The 24809-nt window shown below is 33.9% G+C and overlaps 1 protein-coding gene across 9 annotated transcripts in view; it reads right to left on the bottom strand.

Annotated features, from left to right (window-relative positions):
* Positions 1-24809, bottom strand: part of LOC100366681 (uncharacterized) — a 62890-nt gene that overhangs the window by 21800 nt on the left and 16281 nt on the right. For all 9 annotated transcript variants that reach the window (XM_085494948.1, XM_085494950.1, XM_085494951.1 and 6 more), the window contains 16 exons: positions 16624-16797; positions 11336-11437; positions 10343-10443; positions 8838-8933; positions 7908-8027; positions 7331-7466; positions 6801-6921; positions 6004-6242; positions 4915-4955; positions 4262-4331; positions 3770-3952; positions 3263-3378; positions 2881-3044; positions 1967-2075; positions 1572-1718; positions 755-889 (listed from right to left, as the gene is read on the bottom strand). In XM_085494948.1, the coding sequence (XP_085351074.1) occupies positions 755-889; positions 1572-1718; positions 1967-2075; positions 2881-3044; positions 3263-3378; positions 3770-3952; positions 4262-4331; positions 4915-4955; positions 6004-6242; positions 6801-6921; positions 7331-7466; positions 7908-8027; positions 8838-8933; positions 10343-10443; positions 11336-11437; positions 16624-16742 (1999 nt within the window). In that variant the 5' untranslated portion in view covers positions 16743-16797. The remainder of the gene's footprint in view (positions 1-754; positions 890-1571; positions 1719-1966; positions 2076-2880; positions 3045-3262; positions 3379-3769; positions 3953-4261; positions 4332-4914; positions 4956-6003; positions 6243-6800; positions 6922-7330; positions 7467-7907; positions 8028-8837; positions 8934-10342; positions 10444-11335; positions 11438-16623; positions 16798-24809) is intronic.

Genomic DNA, 24809 nt, shown 5'->3' with positions numbered 1-24809 from the left:
AATGTACTCTAAATGTATTTTCAAATTTTCTTTCAAATGTATTTTCAATGCTATCTAAATGTACTTTCAAAGGTAGTTCAAATATACTTGTATTTGTACTTGTATACTGTAAATGTACTTCTAAATGTACTTCCAAATGTAATTTGAAAATTCTTTCAAATATACTATCAATGTACTGGTACTCTGAATGTAATTAAAACTTTCTTTCAAATAAACTTTCAATGTACTTTCAATGTACTCCAAATGGACTTTCAAATGTTATTCAATTTTTTTCAAATATACCCCCCCCCCAGTACTGTCAATGTACTTCCAAATGTAATTCAAATTTTCTTTCAAATACTTTCAATGTACTATAAATGTACTTCAAGTTTCTTTCAAATGTTCTCTAAATCTACTTTCAAATGTACTCTACATGTACTTCCAAATGTAATTCAAAAATTCTTTCAAATATACTATCAATGTACCGGTACTCTGAATGTATTGCAAATTTTCAAATTTACTGTCAATGTACTTCCAAATGTAATTCAATTTTTTTTCAAATAAACTTTCAATGTACTCTAAATGTACTTTCAAATGTTATTCAAATTTTTTTCAAATATACTTTTAATGTACTGTAATGTAATTCAAATTTCCTTTTCAAATATACTGTCAACTTCCAAATGTAATTCAAGTTTCTTTCAAATGTTCTCTAAATCTACTTTCAAATGTACTCTAAATGTTCTTTCAAATGTAATTCAAGTGAGATAAGCCCTACCTTGTGTACATGTTGGTCCAGTCCAGCCGCTTTTACACCCACAATATCCATCTACTGGGTCACAATTGCCATTTGTATTAGTGCAATCAGGACATGGTGTCTCACAGTTCCTTCCATAGAAACCCTCATTACAGACTGAAAATTTACATACATGTATAAGAATTAATCAGCTGAGATTTCAAGCTGTCATTTTTCACAACTTTTGAGAACATAGCATAACTATTACAACAAATATAGATTAAATAAAAATGAATGAATACAAACTAATAATGCACAATCTTTTCTTTCATGGCAAAAGTAACTATAAAAGTCCTGAAACTATACAATAATATATCTAAACATTTTGCAGGAATAAATACTGGCTAAAATTCAGATGTAAACAATTCTGACCAAACAATGAAGTCAAAACTCAGATTTTTTCGAGTAATTTCAGCATTTCTACGAGATGTCGTGAAAAGTCAGATTTTTCCAGCAATTTCTGTCATTTTGTCTAGTAAAATGTTAAAAATCAAAGAAAAACACAAATCAAAAAACACTTGGTGTGAATATGTAGGGCATTGAGATATACATGTGCACCAACTTTGAGATAAATTGGAAAGAGCATATCAAGTTAAGAGCAGTGAAAGACGGGCGAACGGAACTCAAACCACTAGCCTTCATCCGTGAAGGCTAAAAATAATTATTATCATGTTCCTTGAATAATTTCTGTAAACAATTTACATATTGCAATATTGAAATTAAATGCCAGTGACAATTTACAGTAAATTATGTGTTGCACTCAAGATGACTATTCATGGCCATACTCCAGGGTACTTACTATTTTCACATCTGCTACCAGTGTAGCCAGCAGGACACTCACAAGTTCCGTCTACTGGATCACAAGATGCCTGCTGTTCACAGTCACATGGTGTGTCACATGCACCACCCCAGTACCCACTAGAACACATACTGTTGCAATGAGCACCTATCAATAAAATCATACATGTAAATCAGATTCAACATCAAACTTTTTTTTAATGAACTCAGAAGTCAGTTACAATTTAATGAAAGTTGGTCATTTCCTTGCATAAGGGGCTCCAGCAAACTTCATTTCGACAAATCTTGATTTGCAAAATATTCTTTTATACTTTATACATACATATAGCTTGGGGTCAATTAAAATTTGCAAATAAGTTATAATTTGTACTATTACATAATTTGGTGTGGATTTACCTTGGTAGCCTGAATGACATATGCATGTACCATCAACTGCATTGCATCCAGCAGAGTTATCTAAATTGCAGTCACAATCTTTCTCACAATTGAAACCATACTTCCAACTCTACAATAAAAAAACACAGTTAGGATACATTTTTAATACTTTAAATGAATTAAGATGTATTATTAAAAGTGTTGAGCTAATTTTGATTATTGATAATCATGTCAATATTTTAATAATTAAAACTACATCAACACTTATGATACAGTGGGATAAAAAACAGATACATCAGTGATAGCAAAGATCTTGTTTTAATAGTTACCCCTATATGAGCTAAATGGTCACCACGTTTTGGTTCACACCATATTTGCGGTTTTGTGTAACATCACTCTTTCACATTATACTACCTGAGTGTGCCTTCTCAGCTGATATGATGTGCTATGGACACACAAAGATTTTTGTGATGAAACTCTGATGGGAATTCACTTATGATAACAGAAAATCATACCCATACATTGATTTTAATAGTGACTTTCAAAAATAATATTTCTGTAGTTACGAGATTTGTAATTTGGTAAAATGAAATTCACATTTTATAGACAAAATCAGTTTAGTTTATGCTTTCAGAAGCTTCCTACAGCCATATACAATTTTTATTTCAACACCTCTCTCCCGAGCAGTCAACAAGCTGACTGAACTTGATTTTTGGAATTACATTTTGATTCCAACAAAAGAAGTCCTATTAACTCAAGAACCTTAAGAAGATAGTACCTAAATGTTCATACCGGTATATACAAAACACCATTTTATACATGGCCAAGATTTCATGGTTACACAAGATGACAGAATTCAATCTTATATATTTTTGTAAATAGGAATTTATTTTTGGAAGTCTTATAATACTGACGTACTATCACTTGTGACTTACCTCACACGTTTCTGCACAGCGATCACCTAACCATCCAGGAGTACAAAGACACTGACCAGATATGTGATTACAAGACGCCCCATTTTCACAATCACAGGTTTTATTGCAGAACAATCCATATGTCCCAGCAGGACAATGTAGAGTGCAGTCATTACCACGCCATCCTTAAAATAAATGTTACAATATTTTTAGTATTATGACAAAGACCAAATAATATGTATAACCACACACTCAGATTACATCATATTTGACATCCCTCTGTAAAATTTTGTAATGATTATAGATGAAAAAATATGTATACTATGATTCTACCGATGAAGAATGATTGATTTATATTATAATCTCCAAAATATCCTTCTCCTAATGACCATTTCTTACTTACCTTGAGTACATATGCACATTCCACTTACTGGATCACATACGCCATCATTTTCACAAACGGTGCATGTCCCTTCACAGTTAAGACCAAATGTGGGAGCTGGACACGAAGTATCGCAGCTAAATAGACAAACCAGATTACATAACAGTTTTAGTAACAGAAAATCATTACTGGGTTTCCCTATAACTGCTGGGCAACGTAGTAAAAAAAGGTGACAGTCATTATGCTACAAATGCGCGAGATATTTGTCCCATATCGACAAAGATGGTAATATTTGCTTTGTCAATAAAACTACACATGGCTTGCTCTGTATATGTAAAGGTGGGCATATTACAGCATGGAGAGCGGTTATCATTACATAAGTGCGGCAGATCACAGCATAAGATGCACTATAATTTAAAGGTAAGAAAACTAACAGAGGTACAAGGCATTATGATCCATTTTGATTATCTGATCTATCAGAGATGCACCTCTAATAGAGAAAGTTTTGTAGGTAGAGAAAATACTTACAATTGACCAGTAAAACCTGGTGGACAGGTACATACGCCAGTCACGTGATCACAGTGTGCACCATTCTGACACTGGCATATACTCATACATCCTTCTCCATACCAAAGATGTGGACATTCCTCTTCACAATTACTGCCATCATAACCAGGTTTACAGTAACACTGACCATTACCGGGATGACAACTGATGGGATGAACATAGAGAGTGTACTTTATAATTCTCTGATATTTCTAGGATTTAAAATACAACAGTGGTACAGGCAGTATTATGCAAAGTCCTCAAACCATCAACAATCCAACCACGGATCAGATCTGATAAAACATTTGTCATGTGCCTTAATATGGTATAGCATCATACCTTATTAGGAGGTAACATGTCCATATAAGGCCTGTGGGAGTTATTCATAAGATACTACCTGTTTTTCCACTTCATTTGCATATCTAAAACTACAAGACAGCTTAGCTGGGACTGAAGAAATCTACATGTACGTACCTTAAACTGTTACTTTGAACACAAGGACAGTCATGTGCACAGTTTTCTCCAAATTTCCATACTTCACACACTGAAACAAACATAATTATTACTTTGAAACAAATTTCCTACTAAGCAATGATAGATTTACAGCTACTGGTGAGATCTTGCATTGAGCGATTTTAGAACATTCAGAAACATGCGACAAGGAACACTTTCTCGTCATTACTGGCAGTGTTGTCACAATGAGGAAGGTTATTTACTGCAATTTCTACTACTTTGTATACATCTCAATTCATTGTCCTGTGCATTGATAACATCACAAGCTGAGAAATGTTTGAAATTTATTGCGAGAAGAATATCATGACTACATTCTACTACCGATAGAATGTTTCATTCAAAAGTGACTTTGTTTGAATAATAACAAATTTTACAATTGAGGAACTAATATCACATTTCAGTTTTTATTAATTACTGTTCAAACCTCATAATTATTGCTTAAAACAATCCGTGATGCATGTAACATATTTAGAACATAGAATATGCAGATTTCAAAGCTTCATAAACAAAAATATTTGGGGTTGAAAACAGTTTTATTTTTTGAGCAATTCCATGGTTATATTAGAGCTACAGAACTTGACAGTGATCAATGCTATGACAAATTGAGACCTTACCACTTTCATCACAATAAGCTCCCTGGAATCCAAGTGTACACCTAGAAAAAGAAGAAACACCATGTTTATTTGTTATATTTAAAAGTAAATATTTGAAGAAACACTTATCAGAACTGTGCATGTGTTCTACTGTTCTGATGTTCTTCTAATTTCTGGTTTGTCATTGACTAAGTTCATACATTGTCAAGGTCTAACAGTACGTTATTGTCACAAAAAGAATACATGTTCAAGCATGACACAAAAGTTTGACAAATGTTTGAATTTACTAGCTTGACTGTAAATGAACAACTAGTCTCTATCAAAATGTAAATATTCATTATTTGTGTGACCCTTGACCCTGAGCATCTGACGACGCTTTTAGAAAAGAGTCATAGTGAACTTTTTTTTTCTGAAAAAAGCAAAAATATAAAGTTATCTGATTACTCAAATAGATTCATTCTGATAATTACTGCACTGTGAGGCTACTGAGAATGTCATTTACTTTATATATATATGACGTTTTTTTTTTAGAGAGGTGTCGCGACTTTTCTATCTACATGGCCTTGTTTATTTATTAACTACATTATTTTTTCTCAGGAAAAACCAATGGAAGGAAATCCTATTTACAGACAGTTGTTGTTGCACAATACATGTATACTGAAGATGTAGGTCTCTGAGACCTTACCTTTTCACTACCCGACTTTCTCGCTCAAATTTGTCTGCACTTTTTATTCTTATATTCTTCAATATCAACAGACAAAATTTGAGTAAATTTTCAGTTTTTACTCAAAAAAATTGGCTATTTTTGTCCCAATCTTCTGAAAGAATGTAAAAACTATAAACAGGTCTATTTTTTAAATTTGTGATGAAAAGAAGGAACTGGCGGTGAAAAGGTTAAACCATATTTTTTTGGAGGGTAACATTTTGGTTCAACATTTCCCCTGTTTTTATGTATTTTTCAATGTTTTTTTAAAAATAATTTTGGACTATCACATTGGTTACAATTTATGTGGGTTTAAAATTGGCGAATGATGATGGAAGTGGACTTTGATCGAAAGGTTTAAGCACTACAGCCACCGTAATGTATATTACACGTGTTTGAAAACTCACATGCAAAATCCATCTTCTATAGCACAGTCAGCACCATTTTGACACAAGCAATCTTCCAGGCAACCAGGACCATATTTACCAGGATTACATTCATCCTCACAGCTTTCACCATGGTAACCAGCTAAACAATGACAGAACCCATTCTCCTTATCACATATACCATCGTTCCTACAGTCGCATATATCAAGACAATCCTGACCGTAATAACCGTCATCACAAGGCACTGAACAAACATCCCCCTAGTCAAAAATACAATAAATATGCATACTTTTTTCCATATTTTTTTTCAATAATTCATAAAATGGTCAAAAATTGAGAAGTTACACTTGTAGATTTTTCAGCACAGCGATTGCAAATATGTATGCCGCTATTTTAGTTTTTTAGGTAAGAGTTCCTCAGGACCCCCTCACCCATAACTCAAATTCTAACCCTGCCCCTCCAGTACACCTCTTCCTTTTTAATTGTATATACTCCTCTTTGAGTCACTTATAATTATTTTCAGGGGGAATATTGAAATACATTCGGGGGCTAAAGTGTTAGGGTTAGGGTTCAGGTTAGGGGTGAGGCAGGTCTTAAGGAACTCTTTCAGTTTTTTTGCTGCCAATTTTTGTTTGGTTTGAACCAAATGGTTGTCCGAATTATTAATGTATCATGTTATATGCATAGTGACATCATTTGAAATATACAAACATCAAAATGCATACCAAATCAAATGCTTCTTGAAAGCGCAAGAAAATTGCATGACAGCTTTTGTTCATACCAAAGTGTCGAAGACTGACTTAGAAAGCATGACTTACCATCCATCCCGGTGTGCACTCGCATGTTCCATCTAATGGACTGCAACCACCACCATTTTGACAGTCGCATAGAGCGGTACAGGCATCACCATGAGTTCCATCTGGACAAGGGGTATTACATCTAGATAATTTATAATACAAGACTTAGTATTTCAAGGATATTGCAAAATATGTATGAAAACAGTATAGTGTGAGTATCAACTGATGCAGAGGGGGGGGGGGCAATGCTATGTGAGCATGTACTGATTTGCAGCATCCTCACAATAACCTTAATATTACATTTCTGTGATCCAACCGCTTGGTGGAGGAAGCCCACAACAGTGAAAAATTATTTCTTTCTCATCATATGAACAAATAATGCACAATCATTCCATATTTGAAATTCACATTTCCTAATAAGGTATCTGGTGCTGCGGGACTTCTCATCCAAAATTTGTATTATATCCTTTTGCACAACTTTCTACAATGAGAGCATTTGGTCAGAGACACGAGTTGAGATAATATTCTAATGCTGGTGCATCAATACTTACAGAGGTGGTTGCCAGCCAGCAGTACATGTACAGGAACCATCTACATAATCACATTCGGCACCATTTTGACATTGACATAGCAATACACAACCAGGACCATAATATCCATATGGACAAGGCTCATCACAAAAATCACCTAATAAAGTATGAACATTTAGTATTAACTCAATGCATAGAAATACACAACCAGGACCATAATATCCATATGGACAAGGCTCATCACAAAAATCACCTAATAAAGTATGAACATTTAGTATTAACTCAATGCATAGAAATACACAACCAGGACCATAATATCCATATGGACAAGGCTCATCACAAAAATCACCTAATAAAGTATGAACATTTAGTATTAACTCAATAAAAAAGTAAAATTAAAGTAAACTAATGTTTGGCATATACCTGTACATAAATCTAACCAATACACAAATCCACATTCAATATTACATTTATTTATTAATTGATTGATTGATTTCCTATGTCTTTAGACACTACATGTAAATATGCATATAGTTTAACACTAGTTTTATTATAGAAATAAATCTTCTTAGTAGTCAATGATGGTACGTATCCTTACCTCTCCACCCTGGATTACAGCTGCAATCACATGTGCTGGGATTACACGTATCAGCATTAGTACCACACACTGATAAACAAGATATACCACAGTTATCTCCACACATGTTGTTACTACATGCTGTATGAGAGACAGAAAAATACAAATATTTCATGTCCAAAAAATTATACAAAATGTAGGTCTTCAATCTTTAATAAACAGCCAAGGTCGGCTTGATGTCAGGTGGAATTGAATTAAATTATTATTATATTTATTTTTTATAAATTTGTTGTGCCAAAGGAATATCTGGAAATAGTCTCTGCTGTTTCCCCCAAACTTTTTTTGTCTTTGGTGCAATTTACAAGTGCATATGTGCAAATCAGTTTTCCAAATCTACTACTGGGTGTTGGAAGGCAGAGTAGACTGTACTTATATTTATACTGCAGAGTGAACAGTTGGCTCCTTGAATTTAACTTGCAACCTCCCTGATGTGAGGTGGATCTGCTAACTACAGTATTATCTTGCAGTTCAGGTGGAAGTTTATGGCAGTCAATACGGTAACACCTGAATGCAGGGTTATTATTACCTATTCGTGGCTAAACAAAAATAAATTTGGCTGAATGCGCTTAGGGCCAGTGGCCTACTGTACTTTAGAAATAAACATTATTTTTTATTACTCATGCATTTATAAGACAAAACAGTGACTTGATGACCAGTTTGGCTGAAAGTTTTTGTTTTTCAAAATAGATGCGGGCCTGGAATGCTTTGAAGTTCATCAAAATTATCAAATATTTCCCTTAAACTTTTGATCAGAGTTTAGAAATTTATTTTGGCCTTAAAATTGGGTGCCCTCAAGTTCAAGCTAGCATAGTTAACACCACAGGGTATAAGTTTAGATTTAATGTCACTTAGTTTTAAAGTCACTGGTTTGTAAATGAAAAAATAACTTACTACTTGAGCAGTCATTGCCATGGTAACCTGCATCACATTCACACACATCAGGACGAATACAAGTACCATGTCGAGTGTCACAGTCATTGCATAGAGCTGGAAAAGAAAAAAAGATGTAAATATCTCAAGTTGCTGTCATCAACTGTAATAAATACAAAATCTACTACACCAGTGTTTGAAATTTGTCAAAATACTGTAAAATCCTTTATTTTAGCTGGAATTAATTTTATTGAAGAAACTTTCTGGAGTATATTCGCTGGATTGTATTTTCACTGAATCATTCCTTCAGCGAAAATAAATTCCAAGTGAAAATAAAGTATTTTACATTAGTTTTCCAGACAACAGGGCAGGTAACTTTAAAAACTTGCCTGCCATGCTAAAAATTTACCAGCCTCGTTTATGTTTGCAATATTTTATTTGCTTTCAATCATTCCGTATTCATTCAATCAGTGTCACTGCAGTGACTTTCATTCAAGTAAGAAAAATCTGATTCTAGATCCAGCTCTGAAAAGGTCGGGTCAACTGGAACTCTCGTATAGTGTGAGAGTTTACTGAAATCACGCATAGTGTGAGAGTTCACTGAAATCACGCATAGTGTGAGAATTCAAATCATGCATAGTGTGAGAGTTCGCTAAAACATGCATCGTTCATGAATTGTTGTTGTTTATACCTTGTTTTACATTTCGCATCAGACCTCTAGGTACATAATTTTGACAACAATCATACATCCGTAGACATTTAATTTCTTTTCTCAAAAATTCTGCCAGACCACAGAATTCAGTAACTTGATATTTTCATCAGCCCACTGAGTTGTAATTTCAATTTCAAACACTGACTAAACTCAATTATAGCAACAGATCCAATATTTTACAGTCACTTGCTGAGGTGTCTTATATACATGATTACATAACATGTTGAATTTATTAGCTTTTACTCAAGAAATGATATTGCTTCTGAAATTTCAGGTTTAGGAGCATTTTGGCACATGGCCAGAAAATTAAATTTCCTGGCTGATATTGGTCTGGATAGCCCATATTGAACACAACATGGTCACAATGACCATTTCCGTATTAGATTACCAGGGATTTTTTTAAACAAGGAAACAGGGGTGCAGCACCCTCATGCCATGGCCATGCGCCCCTTTACCCAGGGGAGCAGATCCTCTGGCAACCATAAAATTCTGATTGACCAGGGATCACATGTGGCCACAGTCTTCAACTGTGACCTGTCTGATAGTAAATTTGGTCCCAAGGAAGCCATAGAATGCTCCATTTTAACTTAGAATTATAAAAAACTCCACATCCCATCTCTCCCACTTGGTGGTGCCGCTGAATTGCAGTGCTTCCTCTTGCACAGTTTTTTTCTAGAAAAACCCCTTATAACATAAACAGGAAGAGAAACATTACTGTGCTTATATATATGGTAAGGAAAGCGCTGAATCACTAAATTATTATATAACGGCAGTGGTTATGGCGAAAACTGCAAAGTTATGATGGTATACTTACGAATACAAATATCTCCATTTTCTGCATAGCCATCACAGCAGACTTTATCCCTAGTGTAAACTGTTTGGAAAGCTTGGCGGTATTCTGTTCGGTACATAAGTCTGTGAACCAAACATTGAATTACACTGTTTTTAATGTTATACTTGGCGATGATACCGAAGGTGGTTGAGTTGAGTTTATTGCATTGTATTTGTGGATACAAACATGGAGGAAACATTTAAGATGCTCCATTGTTCTGAATCACTTTTGCCTGCAATAATTTGTAACAAGCATTAGCAAATGAAATGCAACAAACTCAAAAGCAAAAATGCAAAGACTCTGACATATTTCCTACTACATATTTATGTACATTTTGGCCATCAATAGTTCAAGGATGGTTGTCATTGCGCAGCACATGTTCCAATTGCATGTAAACAAACAATGTATTTTACACAAGTTGTGTACGTCGCTATGAGTCAAACAAGACAAGGTGCGACGACCACCACCCTTTAAATAACACCAATAAATCTACAACAAAGTACAAACTAATATATTCAAATTCAGGGATTTATAAATTCAAATAAATTAATCTTAAGGTAGTTCTGCTGATGATTCACTTACATGCAAGTCATTCATATTTGTCAGTTTTTACGGAGAAAGAATGTGTTTTCAAGAAAACACACACGACATAATCATAATTTATTCCATGGATAACTTACACTAATATTCAAAATTCTCTGAATTCTGATTTTTTGTGATATTCCAATTGTAGTGAACTACCGGTAACTTCAATGTCAGAACAGAGAAATAGGAGAACCAAAAATCTATGAATTAATTTTTTTTCTGAATTTTAGCAACAAACTTTTCATCAGGACCGCAAGAAGATACTACCGATGCTCAGGTTAAAAAAGAATTTGGCAAACAGAAAAATGTCATTCTTTATAAAAAAGAAAAAGAAAAAGAAAAAGAAAAAAAGACAGATTAACTATCATGGGCATATGAGGGCACTCTTACCGTCGTCTGGTACACTTGAACCAACTAAGTACATCTGTACATGTTGTATAATAAATCTGATCATACGGAGCTTCATAACTTTCCACATAAGAATCCAGATGGCTGAAAAAACAAAAACAAGACAAATTTTTCAAACAAAAATGCACTCGACAGTGAACCTGCCCCAATGCTCTAACCTAAGCAACGAGAGGAAATGTACTTTGAAATGAAATTTATGTTATGATGTTGTACATGAAGTATTTTTGCAGAGCATATCTATCACATGTTAAGCCATTGAATGAAATGAATGAACTCGGTGAGTTTCCAGCTCTGATTAATATAAGTCAGGAATTTTTTTAAACAAGGGAACAGGGGCCCAGTGTGCAGTAGGGAGTAGATCCTCTGGCAACCATCAAATTCTGATTGACCAGGGATCACATGTGGCCAGAGTCTTCAACTGTGACCTGTCCGATAGTAATTTTGGCCCCAAGGAAGCCATATAGAATGCTCCATTTTAACTTAGAATTATTAAAACTCCACACTTTGGTAGAGAGAACCTTATCTCTCCCACCTTGGTGGCACCACAGAATTACAGTGCTCCCTCTTGCAGTTTTTTTCTAGAAAAACCCATGTAAGTAGTATAAAGTTGCTGTGTTAAATCATAAATATGTTGTGTTACAAGCACAAAGTTGTTGTGTTACTAGTGTAAATATGTTGTGTTGCTATCATAAACATAAAAACAGCAATAAACAATGATAAAAGTAATGTTGGCAATTTAAAATTAGACGCATGATATACAATGTATATGCTTTTGGAACAGATCCAGGAGAACTAATCATGTTGTAACACATCTGACCATATATCCGGAATGCTGGTTATGAAAACTGCCCCACCCACTTCAATATATAAATGGAGTAAGATCACCCCATGCAATCAACCAATACAGTGCAAGCTGAGATTTATGATTAAGAGCACTACACATATTACTCTCTAGATTTAGCCTTTTCACCACTAGACTTTCTCGCCCACACATTTTCTGTACTATTTTATGTAATTTTTAATATTTCCGGGAATGAACCAATTTGAGTCAATTTTCAGTTTTTACTCAAAATATTTGGCTATTTTTGTCCCAATCGTCTTAACGGGCAGTGGTCGTCCCGCCACGCATGCGCGAGATATTGGTCTCATATATGAACAAAGATAGAGACTTTGACTGTTGCATGAACCGACACGTAAAAAACTGATACGTTATCAAGCTTTAACTAAGTAAAATCTTTTGTGATTGGAAGGTCTCGAAGAGTTAATGATGGTGATTAGTTCACGTAGTGCCAAGGTCAAAACTTGTGAACTTGTGATGTCCTCTGAAAGAGCGTATTTGATTGTGGGGAAAACCAATGTTTATTAACACGAATGCCGCACATGCTTAGCCTGACTACCGCCCTTTAAGGAAAGTGCTATAAAGACTATAAACCCAACTATTTTTGAATTTGTGATGAAAAGAGGGAACTGGTGGTGAAAAGGTTAGAGATGACTGATACACTTATATGCTCTTGATCTGTTTCTTCCTTGCCTCTCCCTCCTTCCTCGCCTCTCCCCCCACATTACAACCAACACATGTTTCCGTCAAAATAGTTTTTAAGGCCATGTTAGCTCATGCTGAAGGCAAGTCAGTAACCTATCTACAATATAAATGCATAATAATCCCTATGTTTTAAATATGCTATTTTTGCTGGTAATTGAAATCCACTACATTAAATCCACATGTGAATTACACAACAAATGATTGTTTCGTTAGCAAATATGCAAATTTCTCAGGAAATTAATGAGAAAAATTATTGAATTTACAGAATATTTTCCAACATTATTACATGTGTCGATTTAAGCAATGATTTAGTACACCGGATACAATACAAGCAACTAGCATCAACAACACCTGTTGTTTTGTACGTCTGCAGCAAAGCCGATTTAAAAACAAAAAGAAATTTTCTTTCACTGTTATGCTATACTTCAAAACAATTTGATAACTATAAGCACAGATATCAGTCGATCACCATTTCTGATTATGAAGGCTCAATAAAGAATAATGTTCAGGCTATTCTAATTATTTAAATCACTTCTATCTTCTTCTCAGGTGGACAAGATTGTGTTAATACTTCAATTCTTATCTTTAAAACACTTTACCTATACTTTACCCTTCGCTTCTATGAAACAGAATTTATGTAGATAGAGGAATTCAACAACCATCATCTTTGTTTGTTTACAATATAACCCATCTTTTTTTTTATTGATAGACCATCCACAGATTCAAACACTAGCAACGATGTGAGTTGTTTTCATTCAACTCATTAACATCACAAGATCTTTTGTTGCGCAAGGTTAAGAGGCTTGTAAAAAGGTGGAGCATTGTGACGATTTATTTTAATAACACAATTACAAGGTTATCACAAGATGTCATTTGGTCATACATAGACTGATGGCGTGTTGATAATAATATGAATATATCGGAAGATAACATTGTAATCATATGACTAATATTTCTGAACTATGGTTATTAATCATCATGCTAGTAAATCTTAGACAATATAGCAGAAAAGATCTTGTTAAGCATGAGAACGCCACAAGACTTGTTTTGATTCTAAATCGTGATCTATTCTCTAAAGGCATGTTTCCCTCGACCTGTGTAACCATGGTAGTTAGGGTACTGGCCCGGTGATGCGAGCAAATGATCAATACGCTATTTGCAGAGCATATCAAGTGTTCTAGCACACTCACTCTTAAAAAGATTTCAGTATTAATTTGCATCTATATCTATCATACATATACATATGATGTCTTAAGCTTTCTGATGATCTGACATTTAATTACACTTATTTGCATTTATGAGTTTTTATCCTTGAGATATCCTATCAAAATATTAAGAATTAACATCATTGTTTTCTGCAGAAACTTAGATAAACTGTAAGGCTTAAGCACCACAGTCGACACCCAGCATGCCTGTGTACGTATCAATAACACCCCCCCCCCCATTGGACATGACAATGTGTTGCTTTATTGAAACCTACATTTATATAATAATTTTCTCTATAAAAAAGCATATCTTCAGCGAAAGCTCACACGAACTCGAAAATGCAAGTGTATAAAGTATTATTATACATCCGTCACCATAACACCATAAGTTACAGTGTGTCGTAGTATTTTACAAGGTATTTTCATCCTACCGTATTAGGAAATGAGAATTCCAAATATGGAATGATTATGCAAGTAAGCGCCTTCTAATAATAAAAACAAACAAGGCTGCCACTGGGGTTTGATCATCTCCACACAAAGAAGATCGCTGATTCTGTTCTCAACATTTTTGAACCTCATATTATTTTGACCATAGACACACTCCTGACATCAACGTAACCACATGCACTGCTAATAGAGAAAATACTGTAGTTGTTTTAAAATTAGCAAATCCCTTTCCATAAAATTGCAACCTTCTTTTCAAATACAATTTAAATTAAGTAAACTTTATTTATAAACTGAAATTTACAGTTTGACATTACACTTGAGTATTTTAAACACCTTCAAATTGATCTGCAAGTGTTATTTCATTTCAAGTTCATTTTAGAAATTTCATTCAGTTGATATACAAAGACTCAGAAAAAAAAATTATTAACAGTGAACATGAAGTACAGAGAAAGCAATAAATACGAAAGTGTTTGAAAGAAATTCTCATAGCTATCGGTACATGTATTTGTTTGTTTTTTACAGATTGTGATGGACAAAGGTTATAATGCTGGTGTGTTGTGTTACGGCGTAGTCAAGGGAGGACACAATAGTCTGTCTCTTGAGATGACCTACCTTTGCAGTCTTATAAATAGGCATTGTTCAAAAAACTTTTCATACAAGTATCTGCAAGCATGCTGTGAATGCAGATGAATTGAAATGCATTTGGAGAATTTGAGTTGCATAAAAAAAGTTGTATATCACCTTTATAAGTTTGTCTAGATTTGAAATTGTTAGTGTTGCTATTCTTACTGAAGAAAGAATAAAGCCCACAGGAAATGAAATGTATTAATCTGAAACTGTAGCTTACAACAAAAATAAATTAAAAATGGTTTTATCTGAGGCCGATTATCTGGATCATACCAATGACAATCTATATAACTACTGGTATAACATTACAATGTTTACTTCCAGGCCTCCTAAGTACATAAAGAGTAAAAATGAATAAAAAGGCAAAAAATACTTCAGAAAATAAAAAATAAAGATTAAATTTTGTTGAAAAAAGTTGATCAATATTATTAAATAAAGAAATAAGACAGACAGAGAAGCATGTGCTCAGCGGACACAATGAATTGGAGCTTGGCATGTAACAAACTATTGCATGTATTCACATTCCAAGGTCATCTTTGTTATTCAACAGTATACCAGGTACTGTAAAGCACTTTATTTTCACTTGGAATTAATTTTTTGCTATTTGGATAAATCAGCAAAAATCATTTTTTATTTTCTATATTTTATATTGAAAAAATTCACACAAAACATTACAAATTTTACAGTAGATGATAGAAAACAACAATTCTGGTATAATATATGTCAAATTGAACTTTCTATACACTTCTGCTAATTATAATTTCATAATTTATTTATTTACATTTGCACCCATTTGCATAATTATTCCTGATAGAAATTGTGATGATGAACCTACTGAAGTACTCTATGCACAAAAGTATTGACTCAAGTTTTTGCAAAGTATCATTTGATTTAAAAAGTCACTATGGGAATCAGTACTGCCACAGTGTTTGTATCCTGAGAAGAACGTCTTTGACAACTTTATCTTTGATTTAAATAAAAATATGTGCTTGTAAAGTATGGAATTTACCGGTAGTACTATTATATGACTTTGAAAAATCTTACACCTCGATAAACAGGTATTGTCAGTGTTCTCACATTGTGAGATTTTCTGGTCAAGGCTGAAGTCATGCAACCTGAAGGACAGCAAGCAAACACACAACAATGTTCACATCATGGATACTTTTAATTATATTTTCAAGGTTTTGTTAAACAATTGAATACACTTCATTCATTCATGCGGCTAATGTTCATTTTCATAGCTTGGCTGGAAATGGTATAACACTATAAAATGCTTTTTTTTTTTATGGAAGGAAATTCTTACGTAGACAGACAATATCAGCTACTACTTCTGCTAGGTAAATTTTCTGCATGTTTGGCAGTGCTTCCTTTGAAGTAAATTTGGCACTGAGCAACTTTAATGACGATGCCTGCATGGCAAGGGTACAATCTTTTAGATATAGACTCACCTGGTTGTTTTGTAACATATATGATCACCAGAGTCGTCATTTAATGACAATTCTCCTAATACACCAACACATGACATCACAGACACCATAGTCACACATACAATACTTGACAACTTCATCTTGAACGTTTTGCAGCTTACAATTGTGATGTACCGGTTAATTATAAAGATGAATCTGGAAATAGATAAAAAATAAATATTTATAATTTTTAAATCAATGTAACATGGTAAAAAATCCTGTATTGGTGTTGCGTTTATCATTGTGTTTAATACAGTGATACAGCCTTTGTGTTCTAGCTAATATAAATTAGTGTGGATATTATTCCACACTCTTACTGTAATCATATAGTGAAACAAGCAACCTGTCAGCTGATATAGCTCTGCAGTACAGTTAGACAGTTGAAAATAGCACTTTTTACCAAAAATGAGAAAAATATGCATCAAAATTAGAGATTTGAAGAAATCTTCACTAAATAAACAAATTTAAGAGCGGTCCACCCATGGTACATAAATACAAAGTATCAAATCAAAAAAAAGTTGAAAATGTAAAGTAGATGTCGATGGAAGACGTCTATATCGTCTATACCTGCTGACAGACAATCAGCCTTGCAATGATATACAAGATATAGATGAATACAACGACAGCATGTATGCACCAAAAACATTTCTATGATAGCATGGGGGGGGATAGGATATTTAAAATAAAAATAGTTTTCAAATCATAGCCTTGAAATTCCATTGTAAAACTACATTCTGTATGCTTATACCCTGATGTTTTATTATTATGTCTAGAGAATCTAAAAGTGAAATATCAAAGTACATTGTAGGAATTCTAATCAGACTTTAAATGCTGATGTTTAAATATTAGAAATTATTATTTTATATAAAAGTTGCATAATATTTTATTCAAGGTCCTGAAGATGAGGTTACACATACAACCCAAATAATATACCATGCAAGGTTTGTATCACCAAATGTAACATGTTTAGGCATAAAATAACCAACTCAATGAAATTGCCAATAAAACTCAGCAGTCATAAAGTACAGGAGACATTTTATTATAAACCTATTAAGCATAGTGACAGATTTATTAATAATTTACAAGCAGAAGCTGTGTGTAAGTTATATTTTCACCCAATGCCTGAATTCTATTTCACAGTGCAAAGGTCTAAGACTGGATACTGCCTAATATTGGAGTTTGGACCACAGTGCTATGTGATAATTTGCTCAATGAGCACAGGCAGATACTGCGAGTATTTCTATTCTAAATTGTGTATAACTTTTATATGAAGGTGAATGCATGCATGGCCTCCCTAAGCCAATTGGAATTGTGCATTTTAATTTGAATGAATGAATGAATGAATGAGGCGTACCATACAGAAATTATTAGAATTGGATTTATGTAATATTGAAATTATTCAATAAAAAGTATTAGTACTATAGTGACAGCTGGACATTGAAACCTTAATACAATACAAACAATCAGACAGAATATATCAATAAATGTTGCATGTCTTGTATCAGGCATGTACCCATGTCACATCATTTCTATGAGAATTCTATATATTCACTCGGATGGCTAAAAATTGCCTTATACAATATGAAATGCAGAATATGGGACGCCTAGAATGGCAGCAAAACAAATGCTGGGTATCCTTGAATTGAAGCGTGGTGTTGAATAACAACCAAGCAATAAAGAAACCATTAAATGAAATGTCTGCATCCATCTATCTATCTATCTATCTATCCAACTCATGGATATCTTACTCAGAGGAAGAAATAAATTTCTTGAGCGACATTCCTACCTACGACATCAGATGTAATCATAACATACTGGATGGACAATCATTTGACACTGTTGGCCACATGTCTTCTCATAGGAATACATAATATAAATAAGAATAATAAATAGGTTGAGGTCACTGTGTGTCAGAATCTGAGGTGATGCATCTGTTGATCTGTGTTATTGTAGTATTAATATGCAGGGTATTATGTAAGTCAGCTGTCAATCATTTACTAAGCTATAAAACCAAACCTACAGTGCACAGCAGATTCCTGTCCCTAACTTTATAAAAACATTTGTAAATACCAGCTATGTATTTGTGACTGGCTCAATATTATCCACACCCATACTGTGAAAGCATGCCTTCAAACATATACATGTACACTGTATAGATTTGGCATAGTGCCTGCAACCACCTATCTATTTAAATTTTGGGTTTTTTTGCTTGGACAATGGAGAACTAACTAATTATTTTTAATTTATACTCATAATGACAACTGAGTTTCTGAATTGGTCTATTGAAATTTTTTTGGAAACAGCTATTCTTATTTTATAAAATGTTTATAACGTCCACAGGTTTCTGCCATTCATTGTACTGTAATTCCTTATTTTGAATTAAATTAATGCCGATTAAATCAGCTATTTTTCTTTGTTTTTCAAGACTAATTAGGGATAACATGTGCCAACCTAATTTTCAGATTTCACAGTAACAATATTTTTTTACATGTATGCCAAAATACAATTAGTGGTCTCCACAGATTATTTAAAGCAACTTCCTTTGCATTTAAACTTTCAAGAATCAGGTTAATTTATATATTATTTTAATACTATTTTAAAATTTATATGGTCATTATAATTTAGAAGAATTTAGTATAAAGTTTGGGGTGAAAAACATATTTTGTGAGTAAGAAAAAAATTATACAATTCTGTAGCAGGGGGAATTTAACAGGAGTCCTCAAGTCACAGTGACTTTTGAAAAATTACATTTTTGCAAGTGTCCTTACAATATCAAGTTACCAGTACTGGCAAAAATTCAATAGTTTACAGGGGATTCTTTCAGTGATTGTGGAATATAAAATACCATATTACATTTCATATATATTTTTTTGTTTGAAATTTAAACTAATCTTGTAATGCAAGGTTGTGATGACCACAGAGCGAGTTTTATAAATGCATTTCAGAATTTCAGTAAATTAAAGCAGACGAGTCGTCGCCTACTCATGCATGGGAATTGAGTCCCAAGCGACGATAACAACACACGCTAAAAATGCAAAGGCTCATGGGTAAACGCTTGTAAACAATGACACGCTCTGGTCATCTTACGCATGTGCAGGTGACAACTACCCTGCTTTAAACACTTTTTATTTTCTCATGCACTCACAGAATTGTTTTTCATATTTTTTTTTAATCAAAAAATTAAGAAAAAAAATTGATTGATATTGTCATTCATATTATTCATTCTACACATACTTATAATGTTAAGTTATTTTAAAACACTGTTTATTTTCTCATGCACTCACAAAATTGTCTTTCATATTTTTTAATTACTTTTTTTAATTAATTAATTAATTAAGAAAAAAAATAATTTATTGTTATTGTCATTCACATTATTCATTTTACACATACTTCTAATTTTAAGTTATTTTAAAGTACTGTAAATGTTTTGAACATTCATCAATGGATACTGTACAACACGCAGTTCTCAAGTCATACTAGTACTGGTAGTAGTGATAGGTGTGTCCTTATACTGGGTAGTTACATTGCACATGTATGATGTGTATAATAGTGCCGAAAAAGTTAAATAGCCATGTATGCATACATAGTCGTCATGCTGCGTTACATTATTTACCGTATTCGATATTGGTGTCATGTTGCAAGATGTACCGGTGTACAATGTGTGTAACATACATTGTTTACAACTGAAACTGTGAAACGATAGTGCTTAAACAAACTGTAAACTTTCATTATTTGATGATTTCAAAATACAAAATTTTGTGAAAGTCACTGACACTTTGTGTTATAGGGCAGCAGTGAGATTTTCACTGCTACGAAATTTTTTGATTTTTACTGACTTGAAATACCTAATCTCTCACTAATTTAACGAAGGTTCTCTACTGCTGTTGGTACAAATAAGTTCGCAAGAGTATCGTATTGCCTCAATTAGAAGAACACATATTAAGTACACAGACATTACCATTTATCAGATCAGTGCCTCTTTTTACAAGTCCTGAAGCGATTGAAAATACAGCTCTGGCGTTGAGAAAGTGTAGTGTACTTTTATGTAATCACATCTACTTTCACACTAAAAAGTCATTCTCTGCATTTCACATGCATACACAATTTACCCCATGCATTGCAAAGTTACAGTCATATACAGGTCATACAATTTGTCAATAAACCTTACATATATATTCTCACTATAAGTTGACACACCCACATGTAACAGTATCTGAAAGTAATCCTCTTTTCAATTCTACCATGCTGTGTTCATAGGCATTTACAGGATACATATTTTAAACTCTCCATTCAAATATGAGTGGAAATTCCCCTATCTACACCAATATTGAGTTACATGTGACTGAACTTTATGGAATTATTTCATATTTGCCTTGATCTGATCAATAAACTCATTAAACATGTTAAGGTTGTTGCTCAAATCACAAATAGTATACAATGTATGTACTAGTTACTATAAAATACTTTGCTTGGAATTAATTTTTGCTATTTTCGCTGAAGGAATGATACAGTGAAAATAAAATCCAGTGAATATACCTTTTTTCTATATTTTACATTCAATTCGTCAAAAATCAGTGAAAATAATTTCCATACAAAAACCTAAAATCTCCTTTCAGTGAAAATTAATTTCAGCTAAAATTTAGTATTTTACAGTAAATCATGATCACATGATAGTTAAGGTAAACAAACCACCAGTACGAAGTAGCATATAACCACAAGAATTCTAGAATGATCCTTGGCCACTTAGAGACAGCTGAGGCACAACCTATGGTATATAGTTGTAGTGATACAGCCATTTTTTCACTACCGTACTTATCCGGGTAAGAGCCCATGCCTGGACAAACGCCCACTCCCCACTTTTGACACAATAAAGAAGTTGAGGTCATATCCGGGCACACGCCCAGGGGGTCTTTTTCTATATACACAAAACAAAAAACAAAAAAAACTATTTTCTATTCGTTGACTGTGGTTGTATTACCAGTTGACTTTCTTGAAGTCTGTCGTGATACTTATAAAAATTGTTAATTGCGTAAAACAAGGGGTGAACGCAAAATAGCTGTGACAGCTTTCTGCCTTCAGGGCAGCGCTTTCACCGTTCATTTTTTTCAGAATCATAACAGTCAGCAAATCTATAAAAATAAATATTAAAGCAGAAACGTTAGTATTCTTTTTGAAATACGTCATGGCCCTAAAAAGCTCCGACCGTTTGGTTTGTGCTTCCTTAGAAACAATTCAAGCAAATCGTATAAGGAGAGCCACTAAGCAAGTGTTGCACTCGTTCGGCTTTAGCGTCGACGACAATGAAAACAATGTTGCAATATTGTAGCAACCCGTACCTGGGAGAATGGTTGAAATTACGTTATTTTGGCTTTATAAATATATTGTAGCAGCTTGTGAATCCATAACTGGGGCCAGCAATTTTGCAATGTCACGCTGAAAACTGCCAACTTTTTTACCATCTTTTATCACCGCTATTGCATTTCTGTCATGAAAACTATTCTTCTGTTGTTGGATAAAAAAAAACTTCCTATTTCAAGTCCACTGCGATATCCATATAATGAGACATTCCAACGGCCGAAACTTGCTGAATGATAACTTTCACCGTGATTAATAAGCGTCAAGTCTGATAAGACAGCAATGTCACGATTTGACCTGCATGATGAAATACTAGTAGTGATGTCATTCTTAGCCAATCAGTAAAGCAGATGCATAAAGGTCAAAGATGATTGCTAGACTGTAAACAAAAGCATTGCAGCAGAGCGACCCCATTTTTCTTGTCTCTTTATTATGATTAGACATGAATAAAAAGTGCCAAGCTGACAGACTGCGAAATCCGTGGATTAAAAGTGCTAAGTCCAAATTGTATGGGACGATATCGACGAACTTCAGGAATAAGTTGTAGGGATTTTGTTCGACGGCTACAGTGACGCCGACTTGGACATTTGAAAGTTTTGAGTTTGACGAAGATGGCAATGAACGTACAAATAAAGATCTGAGAAGTTTTTTCAAACAGCTATGAATTTTTATAATTTTTACTGTGTAAATTTGTAAATTATTATTGATCTTGTATGACGGTTGATTCGTAATTTGTCAAGACCGGAAATCATTTTACGCAGTTCAACCCCTGACATTTTAATTCCTTTTGAGTTCACGCGTATTGAGCGTGTTTGTCGGCGGGAAAATCCAAATTCAAATGATTTCTCACTGTCGATTTTTATTATTTCTGGTTTATTTGTCACATTATAAGCAGTACATTATTTTTGTTTTACTTCTAGTGTTGCATATTGTTCATTTATTTTCGTTGCATGTTTTCATTTGCCCACTGTCTCTGTGATAGAGGGACTGTGGTTTGCCGTTCTATTCCCTGCCGCAGTTCGATCTGCGTGTTGTCAATTTTTGCGAATTTTCGTTTTTTTTGCCGGGGATCTCCTGGCAAACGCCCACCCCTTCTTTTTGGCAATTTTCCATGTTCAGGACCTTGGGCTTATACCCGGATAAATACGGTAATTCAACTAAGGTTATTTCTAGATTTTGTCAACTGACAGTTTTCAGTTTCTCCATTAAGACAATACCAAACATGATTTTGAAGTTGGCCATAGCAAGGCTTGAATTTTGAGTTAAAGAGAACACCCATTTTCAAGGCAAAATTTGATAAAACTGTCTTAGTGTATAGGACTAGTGTAGTAAAATTCTGTATTTTTCAGGTCCCAGATTCCTTGGGTAACAAAGTAATGCTGGGACAGCACAAAATAAAAAGAGCAGACATATCATTCCTCCTTGTTTTGTTCTTGGTTCTTTCACATAACATAATGATCTAAGTTTTATGTCCCCTTTAACTGGATTACATTTCACCAAGAAGAAAAATTATTATGTACGTACCATGTAAAGTAGGAAAAACAAGAGTACCGGTACATCTTTTCACTGGTGCATATATGCAGCCGACCACAGGAATTGACTCAGCTATATCTCACTGATGCAGGGAGGATGCTGGTCGGACATGCTAATTTTGCCGTGTATCCACAAGGAAGTCATCTTTCACCTTATCATCGTGTCAGATGATGTGTTGTGAACAAGTACTCATTGACAAGTAAATGATAGCAAATTATATAATTCGGATATACAATTAGAATTCAGTGTCAAAGTTCAAATTTCATGATCTGGATATACCATATTTGATCTATTAGTGGGAGATGCATTTATTTTTGCCAATAGTATTTTGTGGATGGTGCTTAAAGTTGACTTTCGCGCTCAAAGGATTAAGAGGAATCCTAGACTGCAGGTTAAGCCAATAAACAACTTACAATGCTAAGCATCCGACTTAGTATCTAAGATAACCTAGAACAGTGCAACACTTAACATGTTAGTTTAGCTTCACCTTTCTCAGGGATAGGTAAACAAAAACAGAATAAATATTGATAGAACTTAGAGTGATTAGAGAAGAACAAGGCTGTACGTCCCAACCTTGAAGGATACCAGTAGCCTTGTTAAATGTTTAAGTAAGACTACCAACAAGGATAAACAAGCAGCCACTCGGCTGAGATAGCTTTGCTGTTATTCATAAAAATTAGCGATTTTACCAAAAATGACAGAAATATTCATCAAAATTACAGAATTGAAGATATCATCATAAAACGAACAAATCTAAGAGAGGTCTACCCAAGGTACATATACACCAAGTATCAAAGCATTCAGGCTTGTAGTTTTCAAGAAAAAGCCGAAAAAGTAAAACATTGACACAGACGACGGACAATCACTTATATGATAAGCTCCGCACGACAAAGCCAACAGTGAAGCTAAAGAACCACTGAATTAAGCCGGTATGACGTATATACCCGCAATGTCGAAAACAAGCATTGTTTGAAAGTGCATGATACACCTTAATAGCATACGTATATTACAAAGATCCAAGTTGTTCACGTTTGTCTTTAAGAGGCTGGTTGACAAGATTCAGTCATCCGGATTAGGATATGAAAGAATGTCATTGTTGGCTGGTTAATAAAAACAAATTGTATCATGGGAAACTTTGTCACAATAAATCGTAAGTGTGTGTATGCGTAGGCTAGTCAACAATTTAAAAAGTAAAAATGATGGCACAAAGTTCCAGTTTATATAGGTAAAACTGCATGACTAATAATTGTGCTCAGTAAAATAGACAGTCCCCAACTAGT

The sequence above is a fragment of the Saccoglossus kowalevskii genome, chromosome 21, assembly GCF_978046115.1.
Source record: "Saccoglossus kowalevskii chromosome 21, keSacKowa6.1, whole genome shotgun sequence".
NCBI classification, from domain to species: Eukaryota; Metazoa; Hemichordata; class Enteropneusta; family Harrimaniidae; genus Saccoglossus; species Saccoglossus kowalevskii.
Note: the sequence above shows the minus strand (reverse complement) of the source record. Positions and strands in the feature narration are given on the sequence as shown.